Consider the following 23874-nt stretch of genomic DNA (forward strand, 5'->3'; position numbering starts at 1 on the left):
GTAAGAAAAAACAATATTGGATGATAATGGTTGTTTTTTTGGGGGGGGTTTTGTGCTGTTAAAACATGGGTCAAATTTCTCACGCCAACACAATAGGTATGCGCAACTTACAACTTTCTAACACAATAGGAAGGTTAAAAGAGATTTAAGTTTTGCTCTCAGCTAAATGGCTATGCTCGACTGCAGTCTCAAGTTCTGTCAGCTTTGTGTAGCCATAGCAAAAACACATGGAAACAGAACTCCACATTTCTGACTGTTTGGATTTTTGGAAGGGATAAAGTGCTCCTGAGATCAAAGAGAAATGCAGTCCCTCCACAGGCACTAACTCAAGCCGCACATGAAAGCACTGGACATATGCAACATAGAAGGAGCTTCGCCCTATGTGTCGTTTCGCATGGCTTATATGAATAATTTAAGAGAAAGCTTACAAAATTGAATAATGCAGTTCTATAAAAAGTGATAGCGTGAGAAGAACCACGAAAATCAGGATATATGAAATTTCAGAGTGATATTGCTAACGATTACAGCGACTTTCGATGTCGACCATATGTCGAGACATTAATCTTCTCATTTCGACACAGTGAAATCTGATGAGTTGCAGATCAGCTAAACACCAGCTAATCTCACATGCCACTGCTGCTGAGTCTTTGGCAGAAGTACAGTCCTCCATATTACCTGAAAGTAGCAAACATATTCTGGACCAAGTCCAGGTCAGGTGGAGGTGCATCACCTTTTTACAGCAGAGCTGTGCATTATCCACATCTGGCCCAGAGCTGGATGCCTATCACAGTCTATTTACTGGGGTAAACGGTAAATAGTTCGCATTTATATAGCACCTTTATGCAAAGTGCTGTACAATTGATGCTTCTCAATCACCCATTCATATACACACTCACCCACCAACGGCAATTGGCTTGCCACCAAGGCAAGGCACCAAGCAGCTCATCAGGAACATTTGGGGGTTAAGTGTCTTGCTCAGGGACACTTCGACACACCCAGGGTGAACCAGGGCGGGATGCTATAGTAAAAAGAATGCGGCCGCAAGTGGCCAAATGAATGACAATATGCTGGTTCACAATGTGGAGGCAGAGCAGCTGATCTGTGTGGTGTTGTCTGCCTTTCACAAGTGGGACATGACTGTGTGTCATAGGGAGGTTATCCATGAGTCACAGAAAACAACACATTCCTTCTGCAAAATGCCAACACAATTAGTGAAGCCACTGCCCCTATGGTTCAAAATGTACTACAGCGGTCTTCGATGAAGCAAGGCTGAAATACTTGTATAATTAGCAGATTTATCCCAGACTATACCAAATATACGTATCAGAAGGGTTTTGCTTATAAAGTTAAGCGGTATCTTCATTCTACCAGACAATATGCACTACAAGCATATATCTTTTACCAAAATATAAAATCTATATCTATATGTTTTCTTATAAAGGTTCAAAACATACTCACACATATCTGTGGAGTATATAAGTTATGGAGTAGCAGAGACAATAAGTAGCAGAGGCAATGAAGTTCCTGCGGTGAGCCTAGTGCCTTTAATGGCATGATGTGAACCTCAGTGTTGCCAGCAGTCACATGCCTTTAGCCCAAGGTTGAGAGAAGAAGAACAGAAGCTCTATAAAGCCCAATGCTCTGCAATATGACAAGCGTGCAAGAGAAGCATTTACAATCCTGTAAACCTGAACCACTCTTACAGTCTGTGACCTATGTACAGGGCGTGTTCATGCTAACCTGCAGCAGCTGCGATCACCAAAACTAACCTGTAACTCTTGAACTCAGCGTGGGACCTCTGAACTTAAAAGGCAGGGGGTTAGGCTCACCCTGAGGTTCTTACATGTAAACGTGCAGGGGGGCTTTGAAGAGGCGATGGAGAGGCCCATCACCAGCTTCAGCAGGACCCTGCAGCACATGCGTTTCTCAGTGTCCATTCATCTGCCAGACATCAGCCCCTCCACCCTCACCCACCACCACCTCAACCCCCCTTACCCACCCCCTGGTCAACTGCCATTAAAATCCAACAGCATTCTGTTATCTCTATCTGCCCCCTCTACACCCACACTCTCATCCCTGAACTTTCCCCTTCCATGAGCTTGCCACACAAATGCCTGCCCCCGCAACCACCAAAACATATAGAGGGTGATATAAGTAATTAAGGGGAGTTTAGTCCTTTCACATGTCTAAACCTAATTACTGCTACTACCTAGCTACCCAGAGTGATCCAGCTGTTCCCTCATGATGCCTATTATGAGGGAATGGAACCCTTCTCAGTCCCTCCACAAGCAATCAAAAGGCCCATAGTCAGGATGTTATCACAACGTTATCAATGTGTTATCAGAAAGTTATCGGAATAAATGCAGCTGCCCTTTGCTATCTCAGTGGAATAAGAGAGTCAATACAAGGAACAGAAACAACAGAACAAACAAACATCGGCCAAGAGCCATGCCGACAGAGAAGGAGCAGCTCCAGGATCTGAACACAGGTGAACCTGTGTCAGAGGTTCAACTCCTGAGACCGATACACAACACAACAATCCAATGCTCCAAAGCACATGAAAACTGCTGCAATCTTAGTCTATGCAAGAAGGCACCTTGCCAACTGATATTTCCACTGGCTCTCTAGACACCCAGCCAAGAGATTAGTAGCTAGAATGTGAACTTGCAACCCCTTTGGCAGGGCTTCCCAACACCTGTTCCTGGAGATTTACCATCCTGTTGGTTTTCACTCCAACCCTAACAAAGTTAATCTCATTCAACAGCTAGAGATCTAGTTGAGCTGTTAATTAGTAGAATCAGGTGTGCCAAATTATGGTTGAAATGAAAACCTGCAGGACGGTAGATGTTCAGGAACAGGGTTGGGCAGCCCTGCTGTAGGCCAACATGTCCGGCATCTTCACCACCAGCCCACTGAGTCAGGCATGTGTGTCTCTCATACCCCTGCTGCCCAGTCTTCCCTTTCCCCCCTGTGAGAACTAAAACCCTGGGGCTCATATTGAGCCAAGCATGGAAGATTGAGCCCAGATGTCAGTCTTTGTGCTGTGAAAAACCTCTTTGAGGGGCATATAAATCTATTATCCAGCCTTTGATCTGAGGTAAGAAATGTCCATCGTATTGTTGACAAAGTGCAGGCTTTCAAAGTGAAGGATAACTGTGATAACTTTTGAAAAGTGCCGTGCTTGAAACTTTGCTCTTCTTTCCTTTTTAAATGCAATGATTTATGTGTAGCAGGCATTCAATTTCTTACCATGTCAAAGTCTGTATTCAGAATTCCCCAATGAGAAATTAATCCACCTTTCAAAATAGAAGGAATGTACAGGTTATGCACATAATGTATTGGTCAAAATACATTTAATGCTCTTTGTGCATCAGGTATTGGAAATGTAATTTTGCATATTACTTGTAGGTTGCACAAAGTATCTAATATTTTCCAGATTGAAACAAAGTTACATGCCCAAATTTCAGTCATGCAAAAGTAAGTTAACTGATGACTGACAGGTGTTGACTGTTGCTTATGTGCTTCCTTTTGCATGGATTGTTCACACATAAAAGCAGTGAGTCTCTACCCCAGTGTAAAAGTCAGCTATGACCAGCTTAAAATACCAGCTACCAGCTTTTTCAAAACATAGCTTGACCTGTTTTTTTTCAGGAGGGTATTCTTCGTTTTATCTTTTGTTTTCATTCATTGAGATGGGCATTTGCAGTAAGAAGACATTCACCAGGAAGAAGACCCAGAGCACTAACTATCGCTGAAAAACAACTAATCAATAACCTGACAGAACAGAATTCATTAAGGCAAAGAAACTGAGTATATCGAGTACAGCAGTTCGGTAAATCTGGAAGAAGAAAGAAACGGCCGGTAGGCCAAGGCCAAGGAAGACAATTGCAGTTGATAACAGATGAAAAGAGCTGTGAAGAAAAACTCTAATACAACAGACAGTGGCATCACCAGCAGTCTCCCATGGGTAGGGGAGAAAATATCAAGAGCCACCATACGTAGAAGACTTTGAGAACAGAATTATAGAGGCTACACTACAAGATGCAAATGTTTCATCAGCAGCAAGAATCGAAAGCCAGATTAGAATTCCCTAAAAAATACAGAGACAAGCCAGAAGTATTCTGAGGCAAAGGTTTATGGACAGAAGAGACTCATCTGTGGATGAGGTAGTGTCATGGTTTGGGCATGTATGGCTGCTTCTGGAACAGGCTCACTCATCTTTATTGATGATGTAATGGAGGATGGCAATTGGGATGTGTACAGATAGATTTTGTCAAGAAAGATATTCCTCCAGCCTCACAGCTGTTTCATCCTGCAGCCAGACAATGACCCAAACACCCGTCTATGCAACAAAAACTTCAGATCAAGTGAACATGGCTGCAGTGAAGGCCTGCAAAGCAATTTCCAGAGAAGATGCCAAGCAACTGGGGATGTCAACAGCTATACATTTAAGGACTGTACAGCCAAATTTGACAAAACGTTGTTGACTTATAAAATTCAACTTCATCTATTACTTACCTTTGCAAAATGGACATAGGGGAACTACACAGAAACACAGCTGTTTATTTAAAATGGTAAAACATATACAGTGCAGGTAAACAATTAAACAACTAGTGTGAAGTTAGAGTGCAGACTGTCAGCTCTAATTTGAGGGTATTTACATCCACATTGGGCGATCTGTGCAGGAATTACAGCCTTTTTTAGATGCAGCCCCCATTTTAGGGGACCAAAAGTAATTGGACAGCTGCTCTGATTAGCCAGGTCTATTCATTCACTTCATTAGTGCATGGATAAGAAAGCATTTAGTGTCTTGTCTTGATTCTTGGTTTTGATTACCTTTGGAGTCTGTTATTGATGTTTGTCAATGTGAGATCCTCAGTTGTTCCAATGAAAGTCAAGGAAGCATGGACATAGTCCAAACAATAGGCTTACCGAAACAAAATACTGGGGAGGACTTTTACTTTCTTTACCTGGATTTTCAACCTCTGGTCTGTGATTGGGTCTATTGGGTCTGCTGTCGAAGTGGTATCAAAATATGGTATCAAAATACCACACCAATACTAATTTTTCAAAGGGTGTTTTAGCCCTGTGCCCAGGTCAAAATCCCACAAAGCTGGGGTCTCTCCATCAGGCCACCTACAGTAATCATGTCCTGCATACGATTGGTTACACAATCATTGATTACCCAGGTCATTGGTGTTGCTGAGAAAATGTTATCTGTTTATCTACCTGTAAGAACTGCTTTGAACTACTCTAGAACACAGTAAGGCAGCCAATGGAACTTCTGCTTCAGTAGAATATTAAATAGAACATCATTAAAATACAGGGTGCTTTTTCTGCTTTTGTACATCCACTAAGTGGGCACATTTTGTCGTCATCTTTTCCATCTGCATGCTGTCACACAGCCTGCGGCTGTACATTTACAATAGAACAAAAGTGACAGGAAAGCCTTCCACTGCTCTGTTTAATCCTGAGAGAGCAGCAACGTGTGGTCGGCCTTAATTGGTTACAGAGGCCCCCAGGCGGAGCTAGAGAGAATCTGCTTCCTTCATAATGGCAGCGCCCCCCTTCTGTGAGAATGGAAGGATCTCCTAGTGCCCTGAATTCTGACCACAGAGGCCTGGGTTATTCCGCCTCTCGCCTGCTGCTGAGCAGAACTGCGGGCTGCTGAGGTTGTGAGCAACCACAGGCGCCAAGCCAGAGGGAGAGAGACATCCGTCCCAGAAGCCCCCAACCAGGCCTTAAACACTCACAGACACACATTCACAAACGCATACTGTATACACGTGCGCACTCCCACTGACGCACATGTATGTATGTATGAATCGTGAGCTGAGAATTAGAAGGTTCTATTTGTGCTGAGAGTTTTGAGATATAGAGCTACAAAAATTCCAAAGTGAATGGGCTCCAAGCAGATACTAAATATTTTATACTTGTAAACAGTGTTTTTGTATATAAAAAGTGTTGTGTAGTTTAGTATTTTACACCTCATAAGACCCATAATGTCATTTTGTTTCCATGTGTCATTTTGGAGTCTCAAAATGTCCTTTATGGAAAACTGCCTTGAAAAAAGAATGCAGACTGCTCATTTTTGGTGATATTGTCATCATGTATTGCTATCTATAGCTCTTTTTACACCATAGATTCCAGCATTGTCACCAGCTGGCTGTCCATATATCTATAAACCTTATCTTCAAATGTCCACTTCACGACATTTGTACCAGCAGGCCAACCTCTAGAGCACCATATACCATCAAAGTATGCAAGCATTCGGGATTGGAAAATTGACATGGACTTGGGAAAAAAGACAGTGTTTCCCCCAGACATTATGGCTACAGCACTCCGGCCAGACATGGTCCTGTGGTCCACAACAGCCAAGCATGCATACGTTGTGGAATTGACGGTACCATAGGAAGATGGTTTTGAAGAAGCTTATGAGAGGAAAAATACCAAGTACTCTGAACTGGCAACTGAAGCTGCCCAGAATGACTGGAAGAGCAAGATTTTCCCTGTAGAAGTGGGATGCAGGGGATTAGTTACTACCGCCATGACCAGTCTATTGAAGAAGATTGGGGTGAGGGGTCGCTCCCTCCAACAAGCAATCAAGTTCTAATCAAATGCTTATCTTATCAATTGGCTTTGGATTCAAACGAAAGACAACAACTGGGCTGCAAGATGAAGACAGGAGGGTATGGAACTGAGGGGTTTGTACCTGGGACACCAGGTATCACCATTGAACCCTCTGGAGATGTTGCAGGCTTATCAACAAAACATCAAAGAAGGAGGGTGCCCATCTAATGACCCGGATAACGTATCAACCTTCCCTTTCACCACTCCAATCCCACTGCCAGCGTCAAGAGCGCTAACGTACCACAGGGATGTCTCCCTGCAATCTTCAAGCACTCAGAGTGATGCCTCCCTACAGGCTTTCACCGTCATGTCTAGAGAGCTTGGCAAGCTTGTGTCCACTCATACAGACTCACAGTCAGATCTAGCAGGCGCGGTAACCCTTCTCTGAAGAGTCAAGGTGAACCCTAAGCAGTCTCTCAGTGGTCTCACCCCACTCCCGATTTTTGACTGCAGGATGTCCCCTGGGACTAATCACCTTGAGATAGCAGTAGGTGACAACAGATGCCTCCCACACAAGATGGGGGGTGGTTTGGCAACACAGGATTGTCAGAGGTCAGTGGTCCCACAAGCAGAGGCTGGAACATATAAATGTCCTAGAACTCAGGACTGTTGAACTAGGCCACAAACACCTACCTTTCTCAGGAACAAGCAGGTTCTTGTATGGTCAGACAAGTTTTACATCTACAGTTTTCCATACAAACCACCAGGGGGGCACCAGGTCGGCCCAATCTTTGCAGCTGGCACAGCAGATTCTAGTGTGGGCCTTCCCTCATTCATCCAGACCTTGCTGGATCAGCTTCTACCCTGAAGGTGTGCTCATAGGCCGATTACTAAAGGGTGCCCAGAGGTTGTGACTACCATGTGTCACCCGCATGCCAACATAGGTCTTGCCTCTGGTACTTGAGGCTCTCTCTATCCCCATTTGAACCCCTGTCATGGATTGACCTGAAATGGTTGTCACCTCTGGTAAGCATATCAGTGAACTCCACACCTTATCAGTGGACCCAAGGTGCTTGAGTTGGAATTACTCCCTAAGGTTTTATTGGCTGGCTATGTCAATCAAGCTGTCCTCTGTAATACGGAGGATGAAGTGGCTACTCATTTATGCCCAGTAAGAGCACTGAAATGCTACATCAATGCATCTTCCGACCTACAGAAGGCTGGCCAGCTCTTTCTCTCCACACTGGGCACAGTAAGGACCTCACTCTCCAAACAGAGATTTTCCCACTGTATAATAGATGATTTGTCAAAGCTTTAAGAGCAAGGGGGTTCCCCCTTGCCCTTATTGGCCACTCCACAAGGAGTATTTCCACATCATGGGTCACTTTCAAAGGGATCCCACTGGGTGACATACATGCTGCAGCTACCTGGTCATTGCCATGCATTTCTCAAGATACTACAAGGTCACGTTGCCACTCCACATGCTGTGGGGGTTGTAATCTTGCCAGCCTGATATCCTGGCTTCTGAAGGTGAGTGCCGCTTCCTCATGACCTTGCTGGTATGAGTCATCCAGTAGTTAAGACTGCCTCTGGCGGTCTGGAGGAATGAAACAGAATGCAAGTTATGGATGGAACAATGGTTTTATTTTAATGCTTTGAATTCTGGATGACCACCACAGTTTTCTGGCACTTATTTGTTTGAACATATTTAACTCATGCCTTTGTAATAACCTATTTTAACATCTATTGGGCACATTGATTACATATTTTGTCATTTACAGGGGGTTAAACAAAAGAAAGCCACATAGTTATGTTATGCATCAAAATATTAATAATAATAATAATGATAATAGCTTTATTTGCAATGTAAATATTAACATTAATGAGCAGCTGATTCATATTCTACAGACGTTCGCAGGTGAATCAGATACTCTGATTCATGACGTGCATCATTAACGTTTGCTAATTTTGCCAGGCTATCAGAATGATCAACATTCTACATTCATATGCTGGCCACCACTGATACAATATCAACATTTATATTGAATATCAAATACTGAGCAAGCTAGCTAAGCAGTATGCTGTTGATACAGTTACAAGAGTAGATGAATAACATTAAGCTAGAAGATAAAAATCACTGTAGCTAGCTCCAATTGGACAAGAGATGACGGTGAACAAGAACATTGCCCAGGCAAGCCAAAACAACAAAACTTAAATCTGCACCCGCCTGCAATGAAGACCTTTATGCCAACAGAGATAAGGAGGCTGGTGGTGGAATATGTGGAGGAGGACATGAAGCTGCTGCCAATAGTGTAATCAACTGCATTCTGAAGATTATCAGGAAAATTCCGGTGACAACAAGGCAGCAGGTAAGAGATAGGCCTATTTACAACCTTTATTTAGGCTCCCCTGGCATTGATGCCAACTGTCCCGCATGACGTCATGCAGCTATCTTAAAAAAAAATCTGTATCACCTTGTGATTGCAGGAGCAAAAATGCATAACACTCCTTTTACACAGAATGTCTTAGATACATCAACAGTGCGAAACAGTTCAGTGTAAATATGTGCAAAATGTATTCCGTTTCGAAAGTTTCCATGAAGGAGGCTATGTTGCTAGACTAAAGTTGGAGCTAGTTACCATAGGTTAGTACTGTCAACGTCTGTAATAATACTTTTACATTAGTCTCGATAACTGGGGCGGCAAGACTTCATTTTACGATGGCAGCTGCCAACTCTCATAACCGTGTCTCTCAAAGGTGTTTCAGGAGGAAGTCAAAATAGTGACAGGCATAAAAATAATAAATCTTCCCTAATACTGGTTAAGCACTGCTTAATAGTGTATGATTGACAGAGCCAAAGTATTGTATAAGCCACCAGGACAATGTTCTCTGGAAAAATGACCATTGGCAAATAAGTGATTGATGCCAAAAACTGTCCATCTGTAAGCCAAAAGCACTTTGTAAATCTGTATGTTTTCTGCCATTTGGCAGTTTAATTTGTTCCTTCAGACAGGGCATTAAACCAAGAAAAACAATGAGTTAGAGCAGACACTTGTATTGCCAAACGGATATTTTTCAGTCAAAGCGCTATATATAGTCTGTGATTTAAAGGAAAATACACATCAAACTTTGAGCCAAGGCTGGGATGCAGTTATACAGATTTCACGATTAAACTCCTCAGTGTTCTCAGGAACAAGAAACTAGCAATCAATTCCCAGGAGCATCGTTCATTTCCATAGTGACTCATTGCAGTTGTCTAGGAAACACCAGACAGGAGGGGAATATGCTTTGCATATTGAGGTGAGAGTTCCTCTTCCTGTACCACACTGCCCCCCTGTGGCCAGCTCTAGGTCATTACATTAGAAAGGCTTCACACTCCTTGTAGTGGTGGTGGTAACTCAGAGATAATATGTTGATAAATATGTTGACAAAGATGCGATTAGAACTTGCAGTTAGCGCCAATATATAGTCAAAAACTGTTTTGAGATAACTTTTCTATACCAGTGTTTGGATCAGGACCCGAAATGGGATTGCGTGAGGTGGGTCCTGGAAGTCGGAGTCTATAGTCCACTAGGGCAACGTTTCCCAACATTCGACCATCTGCTGCACATTTGACAAATTTACAGATTCTCTTGGCACACCACACTCAAAAGCGAGTGACATACTGACGTTGATATGACATGTCAACAGCAGGCCTAAATGTCAATGAATGATTTTACAGTTTTTTACAATCACTTTGATACAAATTTCAGAATTAAAAACTCAAAACAGATAATCTAAATTCAATTTAGATTATGCAAATTTTTCAAAACACTTTTTTCAATTGCTTGGATAAAATATACATAAACCAAAAAGAATTTGATCACTGAACCAAATCACTTGTTCACAATGATTCAACTTAACTTTCGAAGTATTAGCATTTCAAAATGAAATACACACATTACATTTGAAAATACTGTCTTTTCATTCATTCCAATGCATCTAACTACCAATGAATCAAACTACTCAAAATGATAAGCAACTGTAACATTACTCCTAAAGCATAGTTTTATGGAAACAGATTACTTGTAACAACATTCCATGTTTAGATCATGAATGTTTTAGGATAAATAAATCGATTGACACCAATTACTTTGGAACAGGTTCAATTTTACCACATTATCATTGAATGTAATATTGCATCACCATCTTTTGACACAGGGGTTTTCAAACTTTTTTGACACGCACGTTTGAGCTGGTGGTCAAATGACTGATGGTTGATTTTACAGTGGTAAGAGCAGGAGTAAGGATGTGTATCCACTTGCAACAACATAGCGACATAACAACATGGAGCAGTCAGATGATCCATGTTAGAATAAAGATCAAGCAGTGAGAGGAGGAGGAAGAGGAGGAGGAGATGGTCAATGGAATGGCAGACGACAAGTACTCCAGTACTCTACTAGAGAGGTGGCCATGTTTCTCGTCTAAGAGATGGGGGGGGGGTTGTCCTGATAGAGGACAGTGTCTTTCACTGCAGTTCAGGATTTTTTCCCACTTTGTACCTATAATTTTGTTGCTATGATTACAGTTTTTTTGATAATTGATTTTTCAAAACTCTTCATAAAACTCTCTGCACCAACATGCAGCTTGGCAGTTCATTTCATTCACAAAATGGATCAAAACTACCAAACCACTGTGAACATGTCTCAAAGAAAAAGCACCAGCACTAAAGATTTTTGTATTAATCATTGAACAAAGATCTAAAAAACACTATCAATCAGTGACATTACTGTTGATGCATTATTTTCTGTTAGTGATTTTCAAACTGACTGTAGAAATGTATAGTTTTTTATATCTTTTTTTGTACCAATGATTCCACTCTCTTCTACCGTTTCCACTATTCCCTTTATTTAGAAACACAAAAAGACCATATTGAAACACGTATGAAGTGTTTTTTCATGCTATTTGTAAAAGCATTGTAGCATTGTAAAAACAACTAAACAGTGTATAGGTATCTTTTGCGTGGGCAATCTAGACAAATATTCCTATAGTATTTCATGAAAAATTAGGAATTTGAAGCAATGAGTTTGGAAGATTTGTTCAAAGATATGAATGCACAATGCATGTTTTGAATAGGCGAATGGGCAGTGTTTCAAGTGCTTATCATCTTCAGTGTTGAGCAGTGTTGAAAATTGAGCACAAACTTGTGAGAATAGCATGAAAGTGATTGTGAAAAACTGTAATAGAGCAATATACATTTTAATTACATTTTGGCTTTTGTGAAAGGGATATGTTCATTCAAGCTTTTAAAATAAATTTGAGCTTTCACAATTTACCAAAAAAAATATTTTTCACACGACACACGTGAACAGACAGCACACCAGAACACCATGGCACACCGGTTGGGAAACACCGCACCAATATAAAAATGTTTAGAATCAGTGATCTACACTCATCCTAAAGTAATCTACAGTATTGATTGAACATTGAATTTAATTGCTTTAAGACACAAGACTCCTTTAAAAAAAGAAAAGAAAAATATTTAATTTTCACATTTTATTTGGTGAGGTGCATTAACCTGTAGTTAACAAACAAGCCCTTGAAAAACACAATATAAGCAATATCAATCTACTTCACTTACTGGAGTTTTCTACATTACATATCAGTAATATATATTGCCAAGTTGAATTGCTATAGTTACCTATAAAGTGAAGATGTGAACCCCTTCATAGCTTTCCTGTCCTGTAAATATTACATTAGCAAAGTCCAAGTTTGATAGATGGGGATGTGCAACATTGTGAGGTCAAGTAGTTCAGTCACTTTAGAATGGTTTGTGCAAATACTGCTGTAAGAACAGGGTAGCATGGAGCATTGCTGGCTTTAAAGGGAAGGTGGTCATGTTTCACAACAGTTTGCATACAGTATCACACATTTATGACAAATGGTTAATTATCACTTTCTGCCGTTTCAACCAAAAACGAAAACAAATTCTTTCTTTGAAAAGAGTTTACATAGGCAGCAACACAAACACAAAACAATTTGGCATATACCACAAAAATAAATTGTTAAAAATCTTATTCTCATGTTGGGTGAATCTATTCTGCATCATATTCGATGGCTAACAGCGAGGGGCTGCAAGTCAGCAGGCCTCCTTTTGGCCGTTGCCGGGGGAACATGCTGTAGGTTCACGACACAAGACATCTGGGTCAAAGACCAGATTAATTAAACATCCATATCATGCAAATTCAATTTCAAGTTTTCAGAGGAAAGGGGCTTTTCTTTGTGTCGGAAAAGGCATAGGTGAGGGTACCTTTTCCAAAATTAAAATCAGTCAATTATTACAATTGCAGTAAATTGTCTCAATCTCTTTATCCTTATCAACATAGCCTTATTTTAAAGAAGTAACTACAGTATTCAAACAACTTTATTCTCATGACCTCATAAAATTAGGCATATTTAAACAGGCTGACCACTCAAAAACATAGTAAATACAATGAAAAATACATGTGGCAAGTACAATCACTGGGATTGTAGCTCGCATGGCAGTCACATTATTCAGTGATTGGTGGTGGGACCAACTAATAAACCACTGTTGAAATATGATCCCATAACCTAATTTTCCTGCTGACTGCTGCTCAATAAGGCAACAATAAATGAACAGCCTGACGGCAGCTAGTCAGGAAGACCATTTCTTTCACCAATACAGATTAGGTCACCAGGTAATTCGACCAAATCTTTCTTTGGTCACAATCGTTCATTCGCTTCAGGAAGTGCATTTTTGAGTGAAAGGATTATGAAAGGAAGGTTCAAACAGCCAAACCTGGTGCAATATTTCCAATTCCATTTTCCACAAATGAAAAATTAGACCATTAGAAATGTTTATTCCTGCAATGTGCACTTGGGCACTGAGTTAGCCACAATTCCGGAACATTCTCCTCTGTGGTTATTCATGCCCAGGGAATCTCTTGATTACTGCTAGATCAGACCATTCGCACCACTGTGGTTGATATCTGTAGTAAAGATATGGCTAAAAAAAAGTTTTACAGCTTCAATGACGAAAAAAGGTCCTTAATGATGTGTCTTAAGTATTTATGTGCTTACTATTGTAGTCTACTTGCTGGAGACATAACTTTTCTTTTTCATGTTGGCCTCTCTCACTGGCTGCCCTTGCTCCACTCTGAGAAAACAGAAGGCTGTTAGATGGCTCCTGCAAACTTGGCTAATCTTCTACTCCCAAACCATCCATCCATCTTCTGCTCTCTATGAAGAGAAGTTATTTTCCCTCTGCAGAAAAGCTACAATGAGAAAAATGTTCCATGAAGCTCCAGACTCATGAGTCAACGGGTTCATTTTGCTCCGCATGAACCCTAGCCACACGCACGGCTGGGCACTCGCTCTCTTCACGACTGTGGAGAAGTCCCCAGGATGTTTTCACGAACACCTGGGCTGGGAGGAGCCAGGGGGTCAGAGGTGAGGGGAGGAGCACCAGAGCAGTCATAGAGGCCGGTCCACTGCAGAGCCCCCCGGAGCTCAGAGCTCTCCTGACATCTGCGTGACATGAAGCGGTGGAGGTTGGGCCTGTCTCTGGGGCTCACGGGGGGCTTTTCCACACGATCCGAAAGTGTGCAGGCCCAGGGTTCTCCGCAGCAGGGAAAGGAAGGGTGGTGGGGGTCACCAGGTCCAAAGTGGCCTTAGCAGGGCTGATTGATGCAGTCTCGGGCTTCCTCGGGGCCAGAGGTTACAGAGGCGCAGGTGGGGAGAGGTCTTTCGGTCCCCGTGTACACTGCGGAGGGGAGGGGACGGAGGTGAGGAACAGGAGGATGAGGAGGAGAAAGAGGGGACAAGGAGGCAGAAACAGAAGGGAACAGTAACAGAGAGAACAGAGCTGAAAGCTAGAAAAAGACTTCAGCAGAGTAAGCTTCAGCCAAATCAATGAGCGGAAATGGGGGTCACCTCCCATCTTCCAAGGGAATCGAAGGCATGCAGGCCGTTGGGATGAGGGTGGGGCACATGGGCCCAGAGCCACAATGCGCTGGTGACAGTCATTAATCAACGGAAGGAGGCCTTATTCATGACACGATACAACATTGGATGACTCAAAATGGCCGCCACTTCAGGATGATGAACTACGTCGGTTTCATTACATTCCGTCCACTGAAACCGAAGCTATTGAGGTGAGCCATTTGGGTCACAGTAGGAAAGGAGCACCAAGAACAAATTGTTTACAGAACAACACAAAACTATCAGTTATCTGACAACATAATGGAGCCATATCATATGAACACTGAACACATGACGCCTAATTAATGTCCTACAATTACAAGAATACTGTCCAGACAATGGAGACCTCCCCACATCAGACGGTGACAGAAGCAGTTACGTAAGTGGAAGCGGTTATGAATTCTAATAATTCCTTGTGGCCTCAATGCAGAGGGAGTTGAAGCCTTCATATTTTCTTGTTGAATAATTTCCTGCCAAACTGAGTCAACATCTCACTTTTCAAGAGGAAAATACTGTATGAGAAAAGCATAAATAAGACAGAGTGCCTCCAAGCAACGATTGAGTGTCAAAATGACTCATTTCTTTTATATAACAGGGAAGCAGAGTTAGAGGGGCTTCAAATGGAGAATGGATCAGCACAGCTCTAAAATAAAAGACACACCAACAGACACACATATATACACACAGAGACACACAGAGATGGTGTTGGTGGGGTGTGTGACCTGCAGGGCACAGGACGAGGGGGCAGCTACTGGGAGGCGGCCTGGCCTGGGATGGGCACGAGGTCACCACGGTAATGGTATGTCGGCGTGACTCAGCATGCAGGGACAGCACAGCAGCCAGGAGAGAAACCCCGCCACACAGGCTCTTACCATCGCCATTCTCTCTGCAGCCCCTCCCCTCCCACACCTCACCCAGCGCATGACACTGCAAAATCCTGACAACGGTCCTCCTGGGGGGGGGGGGGGGGGGGACACACCACAGAACAACGCAGAGCACGAAAGGTTAATTCACACAAGCAGGGAGCACGGAAACGCAGACACACACGTCCTAAAATGCAGACAGGTACACAGACATAATAAGAAAGACAGGAAACGCATAAACTCCAAAGCAAGCAGAAAAACAGAATAACCTAAAGGGACCATACAGTCTCCACCAAAAATGTAAGAAACGGTAGTATCGCCAGATATAAACACAGAAATGGAGGCCATTTGCAATTCAGAAGTGTTCGTGACTCTGAAAATGCCGCGCGATTAGTTTTCAGGACAATGTGTATGAAGACATTGTTATCACAGGACATCTGAAATCTAAATGACAGATTCGGAAGAGATGATTGGTCTCAAAAATGGCAGATGGGAGTGGTTAGTTGGCCTGGCTTACGTGTACATGCCTGGCCAAAAAAAACAAACCAGCATAGCTTACAGAGGGAAGAAAACTTGCAATTGGAGTAGAGAGGAGGGTTTTCTGGGGGTTAACCGTAGGGTGAACACCGCTACAAACAACAATTCTAAAGAATTACACAACCATACCGTTTGGGAATTGGACAAATATCCCTCAGTAAAAGAAGCCTTCTGTGAACAGGTTAATGTTTGTCACTAGAGATGTCTTGAGTAAAAAATGCAGTTAATTTACAACAATTGTAAATTGCTGGTGAGGATACATGACGGTATGGGTATTTGCTGGTCTCGTTTTCCCAGGGCTTTGTTGTGTAAATCTCAGCAGTTTGATTTTAATTCAGTCTGATTTAATGCGGTCATATCTCATTTTTATAAACAAAACAGGACAGACAATAAAAAAACAAAACACAATTCAAAGCAAAATGAAACCCAGGCCAGTTAAACTTATTTGGGTTTTATAAAGTTTATTGCCAATAATCAAAAATATGACTTAAAAAGTTTCATTCATTTTAATTTAAAACAGTAAAGCCAAAAGAAATAAAACATCTAAAACACAATGTTAAAAATATATAGAAGTGATGTCAGACACCCCATCAGCCATAGGCTGAAACTACAGGCAGCCCATGCACTGTTCTGGTGGATACAGAGCACACAATACAATCAAAAGCTGCAGGTCAAGGGCAGAAATCCCTCAGTTTTAAACACCTGCACCTCAGTTCAAATAAAGGTACAAGTAACAGTTAAACACACACACATTCCAAGAAGGCACCACTGGTGTAACCATTAAATACTTCCCCAAATGTCATGGGGTCAGTTTTTTTTCTTTTTTCTTTTTAACTTTACATTTTCGGGCTCTGAGGTAATTTACAGCACAAACTTTCAAAACAGAAATAACTGCCTCACGAAAAACGCTGTTAAATGCTAGGTGATAATCGAGAATGAAAAGCGATTTGGTCATTTGTGAGCAGTCAGACCTGAACAAGAAATATGATCTACATGCGCAACAAAAAATAATACAGAAGTTCGGATGATATTCCAGACTCATTTCCTCGTAAAGAGTTCCCAGTAAGTGAAGTGAGGTAGAGCCAGTCTGTTTATCTGGTTTATCTGATCTCAGGTGTACGAATGTATTAATCCCTCCTTACACCCAATCCCCCTCTGAGAGGAGTCTTCAAAGCACACAATACAGGACAGTATTTAAGGTCTATATAATCGTCAACACTCGAGATGCTCTCTCACTCACTCAGAGATATTTACACAAACCATTTACAGAATTTACAAAAAACAAAAACAAAACCGTAACAAAACTAAATGAGCAGTGCACCAACTGGAAACTAGCAACACAAACATAAAGCCTCCCCCAAATACATAAAACCAGTTTTAACAGTGAAATAAAACACATTCCTTCCACCCAACTCTGAAGCAGCCACAATACTAATAATACTTGTGGCAGGTGTGTTTCTATGGACACGGTACAGCCTGTGGTGAACCCTGCCCCACTGACTCAGCCTCACTGGGAGTCAGACAGGTTCATCTGGAACTCAAGAACTCAACAAGACAACAATTTTGGGATCAAGAGCAGAATGCTCAGACAAACCCTCAGAACCGCAGGGGTCAGTAGCGCGTTTCTGGGCGATGACACCAGAGGTCAGCCCCCCTATTGGTTAGTGGCTCTGACGTGTCATAATGAGATGCCTGATGGACAGCACAGCAATGCATGGAGAGTCAGTGCTGAACAAAGATGAATTTTAGAACTGACAACCCATAATAAATTAAAAAATATAAGATGACACAGTAAGAGTTTCTCAAAGAACATACACACAGACACAGACACGCTCACAAACATATAATATACAGTATACATGCACGTACATACATGCATGTACAAATAATCAAATGAAACAGTAATGTAAAAAAAAAAAAAAAATCTCTTCAAGTTCGACACAAACTCCATATCTGTCCTGATGTGGCAAGCAAGTGCAATTCTGTGGCCATAGGTCTTAGTCAGCAGAGGCCCGGATGTGAGGTTAGGTGAGCGTTTTGGAGGTTACGCAAGTCACGAACCGAACACCTCCGCTAGGAGGCTCCTCCTACCATGTTGATGTCACTCTTGGCCTCCAGGGTGGGCAGCTCGATCTGTGGCGGGGCAGCTGCTGGAGCATCATCTGGGGGCACAAAGCCCCTCCTGTCAATCAGACTGGGGGGAGGGGGGAGGGGAGGCAGGGGTCAGGTTATATAAAGCAGCACCATGAAACTGCGCTCTCTTGGACACTGAAATCACACTGCCCTCAATTCAGCACACACAGTTCACACAGTAGAGAGACAGTCTTTAAGCATTCCATTTCACATAGCGTTAAACTGCCGTTGTGATTAGGAGGCAGAGATTATGGGTCATTCACTTGGGGGATGAGAGCATCCAGTGCTATTCCTCAAATGAAACCCCCACACAACCCCACAACCACTCACCTAGGGGGCATGGGCCCACACAGCACCACACAGCAATTGGTGAAGATGTTGCTGTAGCTGTAAGGATTCCCCGAGCCCTCGGACCCACTTTTACCAGACCAGGAGCCTTTAATCTGCACAAAAACACACACACACACACACACACACACGTATGAACAAGATACAAGGGGAAATGGAGAAGAAAAAAAGGAATAAAGAAGGGCCTTTACAATACATATTTGCATTTTCAGCATGCTGGGAGTACTCACATCCTCATTGGTGGTGAGGTTGGAAGCCACCAGGTAGGTATGGAAGCCAGAGAGACCCAAGATGGACCAGACAGAGAAGAAACATATCACCAGCTCTACTGCAGTGCAGGGGGAGAGTCAAGGACTGCCACATATCCTATGCGATCTTCATCATCATTGCTGTCGATGTTGTCATGTTAGCCTAATAATCCGAGACAAGGGTAATTTCGGTTCCAGGAGTATCTCATAAGGCTAAATCAGCATGCCAAATCTCATTAAAAACCCTGATGATGCTCTCTAAAAGTGTGTTGGCTTGACAAGGAATTACCCAAGAGATACCACAAAAGCCTACTGACTGATCCACGAAGAAAAGACAGAACTACATTATCTCAGCAAATGGCTGCTTTGGGAAACAAACTACATGTCCCAGCAGCCACCAGTCCAGGAAATGAACTGAAAAGCTGCCGAGCGAAATACACAGGCTGGGTCCATTTCTGTTTTAGCAATTTAACAGATGCTGTTATTCAGAGCAGGTGCAGATGGCCAGAGCCACAGGCGGCAGTGAGGAAAGGATATCTGGCAGGGCTCTCCTGGAGGGCGATGATGATGCCTTTTTCTCCTTGGGACCCTATTTAATAAAGAGGCCATTAGCGCAGGGCGTCGCATATCCAAACCGCAGTAACACTTATTTCACCACAGAGAGAGAGCAAAGGGTGGGATACGTACGCATCACCAGGTGAGTAGTCACGCAGCCAAAGATGAAGGCCGTCAGGAAGGAGAGGGAGACGATGAAGCTGTAGAAGAAGCGGTAGTTGCGTTTGCCCACGCAATTCCCCACCCAGGGGCAGTGATGATCAAACCGTTCTGGAGGGTAGAAACAGACATTACACACATACACCGGGCCCTGTTCATGGTGTTAGTCCAATTCAGCAGAGCTCTTATACGCTGCTGTACTACAGCCTCTTTGTGAAAGGCCAGTGCGTGCGAGAAATGTCACTGTTCAGAGTCTGGTGGATTACATATATACGAGCAGTCAGAGTGCGTGTTAGAAAGCAGGTTCAGCCAGGCAGAACACAGTTCTCTCTGAGAGAAGAGACGCGGAGGCAGATCAGTCCTTTTTCCACACTCTTCGCCAATGCACACTGAGAACTGGCCCACTACCGACCATACAAATGGAAACATTATGTGCTCTCTGCTGCGGAGTTTTCTAGACTGTGTCCCAGACACTGTCTTTTCAATTTACACCTCAGAAGCATATAACACACCTTTGAGAGGAGATGCTCGGGGTGATGTCAGGAGAAGCAGCAATGCAATATCAGCCCATTGACAGTTTGTTCTCATTCTAAACGGCTATGTGCAAGCCACTGGCCGCTCACACATCACAAAAGACCATCAGGGTACAACCCTGCAATCTGGCTCCAGGGTTGATTCACGCAGAGATTAATTGACGATCATAAAATGAAATATTTATTAAAAGGCCAGACATTGCTAGCCATGCCAGGACTGCTCGCTAACAGTCGTCTAGTTCCCAAGATGATGTCAGTGCGCGCAAATAAATATCGCCTTCTAACAGCCCTTTGGCACAATGAGTCGTGAATGAGTCATCGCCCTGAGAGTTAGGAGCAAAGAGCAGAAGTCACTGACACTGATATATATATCATCATTTGAGCTTACACTAAGCAGGAGAACCTGCCATTGCATGGAGGAGCAAATGGAGTAAAAGTGTGTCCACCGTTATGGTGGGCATGTCTACAGAATGTGTGGAAAGGTCTGTGGCAGGTAAAGCCCCCGCCCTCTCCCCCCTTACCAACACAGTTGTCACACAGGCTGCAGTGGGATGTCCTGGGTGGGCGAAACATCTTGCAGGTGAAGCAGTATTTGAGTTTCACCAACTGCTCGTTGATGAGGATCTCCTTGGTCCGTGGCGGGGGGCGGTAGGAGGTGGAGCCTGAGCTGTCTGCGTGTGAAATAAAAGGGACGGGAAAGGAAACTGGGGATGCAGCATGTCTCATCTTTCAAGTTTGTGCACGAGTGTTCCCAAACGAAGTAGCATGTGTAATGGTATGTCCCAGTGCATGCCTGTGTGTATGAGTGTGCATAAGTTCTTGTTTATTAGAACGTGTGTGAGTATGTGTTCCCATATGAGTAGGCGTGGCAATGCAAGCGTGTGTGGGGTAGGGCGCTCCCACGCCAGCAAGTGAGCGCATGTCAGTGCACGTGGCTAGCATGTGTATGCGTGTGCGCGTGTGTCTAACTGTGTATGTGTGCGTGTAAATGTGTGGATGTGTGTGTTAGCAGCTGTTAGCCAGTGTGTATGTTCGTGAATGTGTGCATGTGCATGTGTGTGTGTTAGCAGCTGTTAGCATGTGTGTCAGTGTGTGCCTACTTCAGGATTCTTTCCACACTCCTCTTACCGATCTGCCTCTCAATATCCGCTGCCTCATCTGGCCCGGCTCTGGGCAGGATCCCAGGGTCAGTGAAGCTGGTCTGCAGGAGGGTGATGACCACGAATATGAACAGCACTCCGCCAATTACAGGGATGCAACTGGTCAAGTGCTCAACCAGATAGGGGCAGCTAGACCGGCAGGGAGGAGACAAAGGGTGGTGGATTGATTCCTGAACATTGAAATAGGCCAGGGCTACACACTTTTGGTCCTGTGTAGGCAAAAGGTGACAGATTTTCATTAAACCCAAGCTCAGTTATCCAGTCTGGTATATGTGTGTTAATTTCTTGAAAATGTCTTTTATTGTAAATTAATGTTCCTGTACTTGTTGAAAACACTGAAGATATCAAGACTTTGACTGCAACCCTTCAGGACCCGTGTTCTGTAATCTTGCTGTAGACATCGTTTCCAAGAAAATGCAGAATCACACAAGGAAGTGAAAGCGACTAATGTTTTCGATTTACAAACAGGGTGTGACAGCCTGTTCGTGCTTATCTGATTCACAGCAGTAACCATACCACGTCAGAAACTATAAAACTTCTCAATATAGTAGCCCATAGAGGACTACTATATTGCCCATAGACGGGCATACATCAGACTGGGGACCGATCAAAGTTAATCTTAACCGAGTGGTGCGGTTTCATCAGTTGCTCCCATAACCAATTCCCAAGATAGCAGTAGTAAGCACCTTGTCCAAAAGTATTTCGCTAAATGTTTCTGTACATTGAGCCACGTAAACGACGAGCTAGCTGTTCATCTCAATTATTACTGAACCATCACCATTAGACAGATGGCAAGTTTTGTGTTAGAACAATAACAGGATAACTACAACATATTTGCGGGGTGCACTTACTCGAAAATGAAGAATAGGGCGCTCGTGACGAGAATGAGGCCGAGAGTCAGTGGAAGAACGCCACTCTGACGAGATAAGATGATTCGTCCATCACAGTAGAAGCGATTCTTTCCTGGGAAAACTTCCCATTTTCTCTTTGCCCGTTTGCTCTTCCTCTCAGCACATGGTGGTGGCGGTGGCGTGGGGTTTGGGGTCGATAGTGCCTGCGGGTCGATTTGATGGTATTCGCAGTTTTTCATGATTTTGAAGATAGCTGCCTATTTAAATCCAATATTCTGGCGATCCAAACTATGGTCGTTTCCTGAATGCCCTGGAAGAATTAAGCATCAGCGGTTTACTGTCATTGTAAAGGCTGATAAGGCGATGTATTCGTACTTGTAAGCAGCCATGAATTCGCACAGGTTAATGGTTATAAGATGACGCTACCAGCTGAATTCCTCGAAGTTTTGCGTTGCTTGACCACCAGCTAATTCCGATAGTTGGCTAGCCAACACGTTGAAAACATTTAGCCAGCAGCAAGCTAACGTATCGTTAGCGCTCTTCCCACCAGTCAGTGACGTAGATTAGCTACACAGCTCCGACCTGCAGCGACACGGATCCATGAATCATCAAGCATTATAGATTATATTTTAATATGAAAAACAAAATTCAGCGATAGTCGCAACCATTCCATTTCCAGACAGATGGTCTAGGTTAGCTGGTTACCATATTGGCTTGCCAGCTAATTTGCTGCAACCAATACTATAAAAGCACGCAGCTTGTCAACCTTTGTTAACGTTACAATGCCGTGGAACCATTGCTTTGTTTTTATTCTTTTAATTGCGATTGCTAATCGCAGTTAAAATGAAACTGAGCGGCTGGTGCCAATTTTATTCTGAAGGTGCTAACGAACTTATTTTTGCTTGCTAGCTATATAACTTCACGAATAACCCCTCGTTCGTTATGATTTGACTCCTTGATCCTTTATTAGCGAGCAAGCTTTTTCACAGACAGCAGTATACGTTACCAAAACTTTATAAGCCTAGCTAACGTTAGCAACATCAAAAGCCACCAGTCAGACAACAAAAACTGGTTCTCGAGATAGCCGAATAAGATCAGCTTGTAGCTCTTGTCCATTGAATTTCCTTTCTCTCGAGTGGTTTGCTAGTAAGATAATTAAATGGTACGATTCTAGCGTTTAATCAAAATATGTAGCTAACGTTAGTAAAATTAACAAGATCACAAGTACCTATTTCCTTTGTGAAACGCGTTGTATTCACACCACAGAGTTCAGTAATTCAGACCCTTGAATCTCCTTGACGGCTTGCTGCCGAACTGAAATATTTACGGCACCCCAACCTAGCTTACGGCATATGCGGTGAGATCAATTGACTTTCGAGATGGGATAGGTTCACAGATCTCATTAATCACCGTTGGTAGGCTAGTAGCTACGGGCAAGTAAGCGTATGCATATTATCAGACCGGATACGTGCATTTCTGGAGAATCAAAATATAGGCTTGGTTCGATTACAATTGAATACATTCCCTTCCCGTCTTCCCTTGAGTGAGACATTCCCCGTGGAATTGAACCAAGCCATAGTTTGCCATTTTCCCCTATAGGGAGTTGGTCTCCACAGATAAGTATTTTCAAACTACACCCACAGTTACAAATACTCACTTACTTATTTTCACAATCTAAATGTACCACATAAACACGTTGTGTATATATGTCTCATTGTGTTGAAGAGTTTTTGTTCAGATGTGTGCTTCGTATATATAATGTGAATTAGCCATTTGTAGTATTCATTTGTAATCTATAATCTTGTGTGGCTACGTTCAATCACGTACGGCTGATGAGTAGTCAGCCAGTTTCCAGTATCTGAGGCCAAACTTTGCAACCTAGTGAGCGAATAACTCCGTTAGCTGTCCGCTCCCTGCGTTATCATTGTGACGTAATG

General features: G+C 43.0%; 1 protein-coding gene across 4 annotated transcripts; it reads right to left on the minus strand.

Annotated features, from left to right (window-relative positions):
• Nucleotides 1-14125: 14125 nt before the first annotated feature.
• On the minus strand, nucleotides 14126-23246 carry zdhhc18b (zinc finger DHHC-type palmitoyltransferase 18b). Of its 4 annotated transcripts, none has more exons than XM_061255190.1 (10): nucleotides 23166-23246; nucleotides 22364-22519; nucleotides 21938-22247; nucleotides 21055-21215; nucleotides 20448-20597; nucleotides 19367-19504; nucleotides 19217-19268; nucleotides 18414-18764; nucleotides 18042-18144; nucleotides 14126-14332 (listed from the first exon to the last, which is right to left on the minus strand). In XM_061255190.1, the coding sequence occupies exons 3-10, from the start codon at nucleotides 22174-22176 to the stop codon at nucleotides 14288-14290; spliced, it is 1239 nt and encodes a 412-aa protein (XP_061111174.1). In that variant the 5' UTR covers nucleotides 22177-22247; nucleotides 22364-22519; nucleotides 23166-23246; the 3' UTR covers nucleotides 14126-14287. The 4 variants fall into 4 exon arrangements, with proteins under 4 accessions (XP_061111174.1, XP_061111176.1, XP_061111175.1 ...); XM_061255192.1 differs by having other exon boundaries at nucleotides 18414-18526; nucleotides 18662-18764; nucleotides 21938-22519; XM_061255191.1 differs by lacking the exon at nucleotides 22364-22519.
• Nucleotides 23247-23874: the final 628 nt, after the last annotated feature.

The sequence above is a fragment of the Conger conger genome, chromosome 9 (genome assembly GCF_963514075.1).
Source record: "Conger conger chromosome 9, fConCon1.1, whole genome shotgun sequence".
Classification (NCBI taxonomy): domain Eukaryota; kingdom Metazoa; phylum Chordata; class Actinopteri; order Anguilliformes; family Congridae; genus Conger; species Conger conger.

What these genes read in the sequence shown, in the direction of transcription:
- zdhhc18b (XM_061255191.1), bottom strand. Translation starts at nt 22,176, where the DNA reads ATGAAAAACTGCGAATACCATCAAATCGACCCGCAGGCACTATCGACC. An exon ending in GGATATTGAGAGGCAGATCG is followed by an intron (nt 20,598 to 21,054) that starts GTAAGAGGAGTG and finishes TTTCACACGCAG; the next exon opens with ACAGCTCAGGCTCCACCTCC. An exon ending in CCTGTGTGACAACTGTGTTG is followed by an intron (nt 19,505 to 20,447) that starts GTAAGGGGGGAG and finishes TCTACCCTCCAG; the next exon opens with AACGGTTTGATCATCACTGC.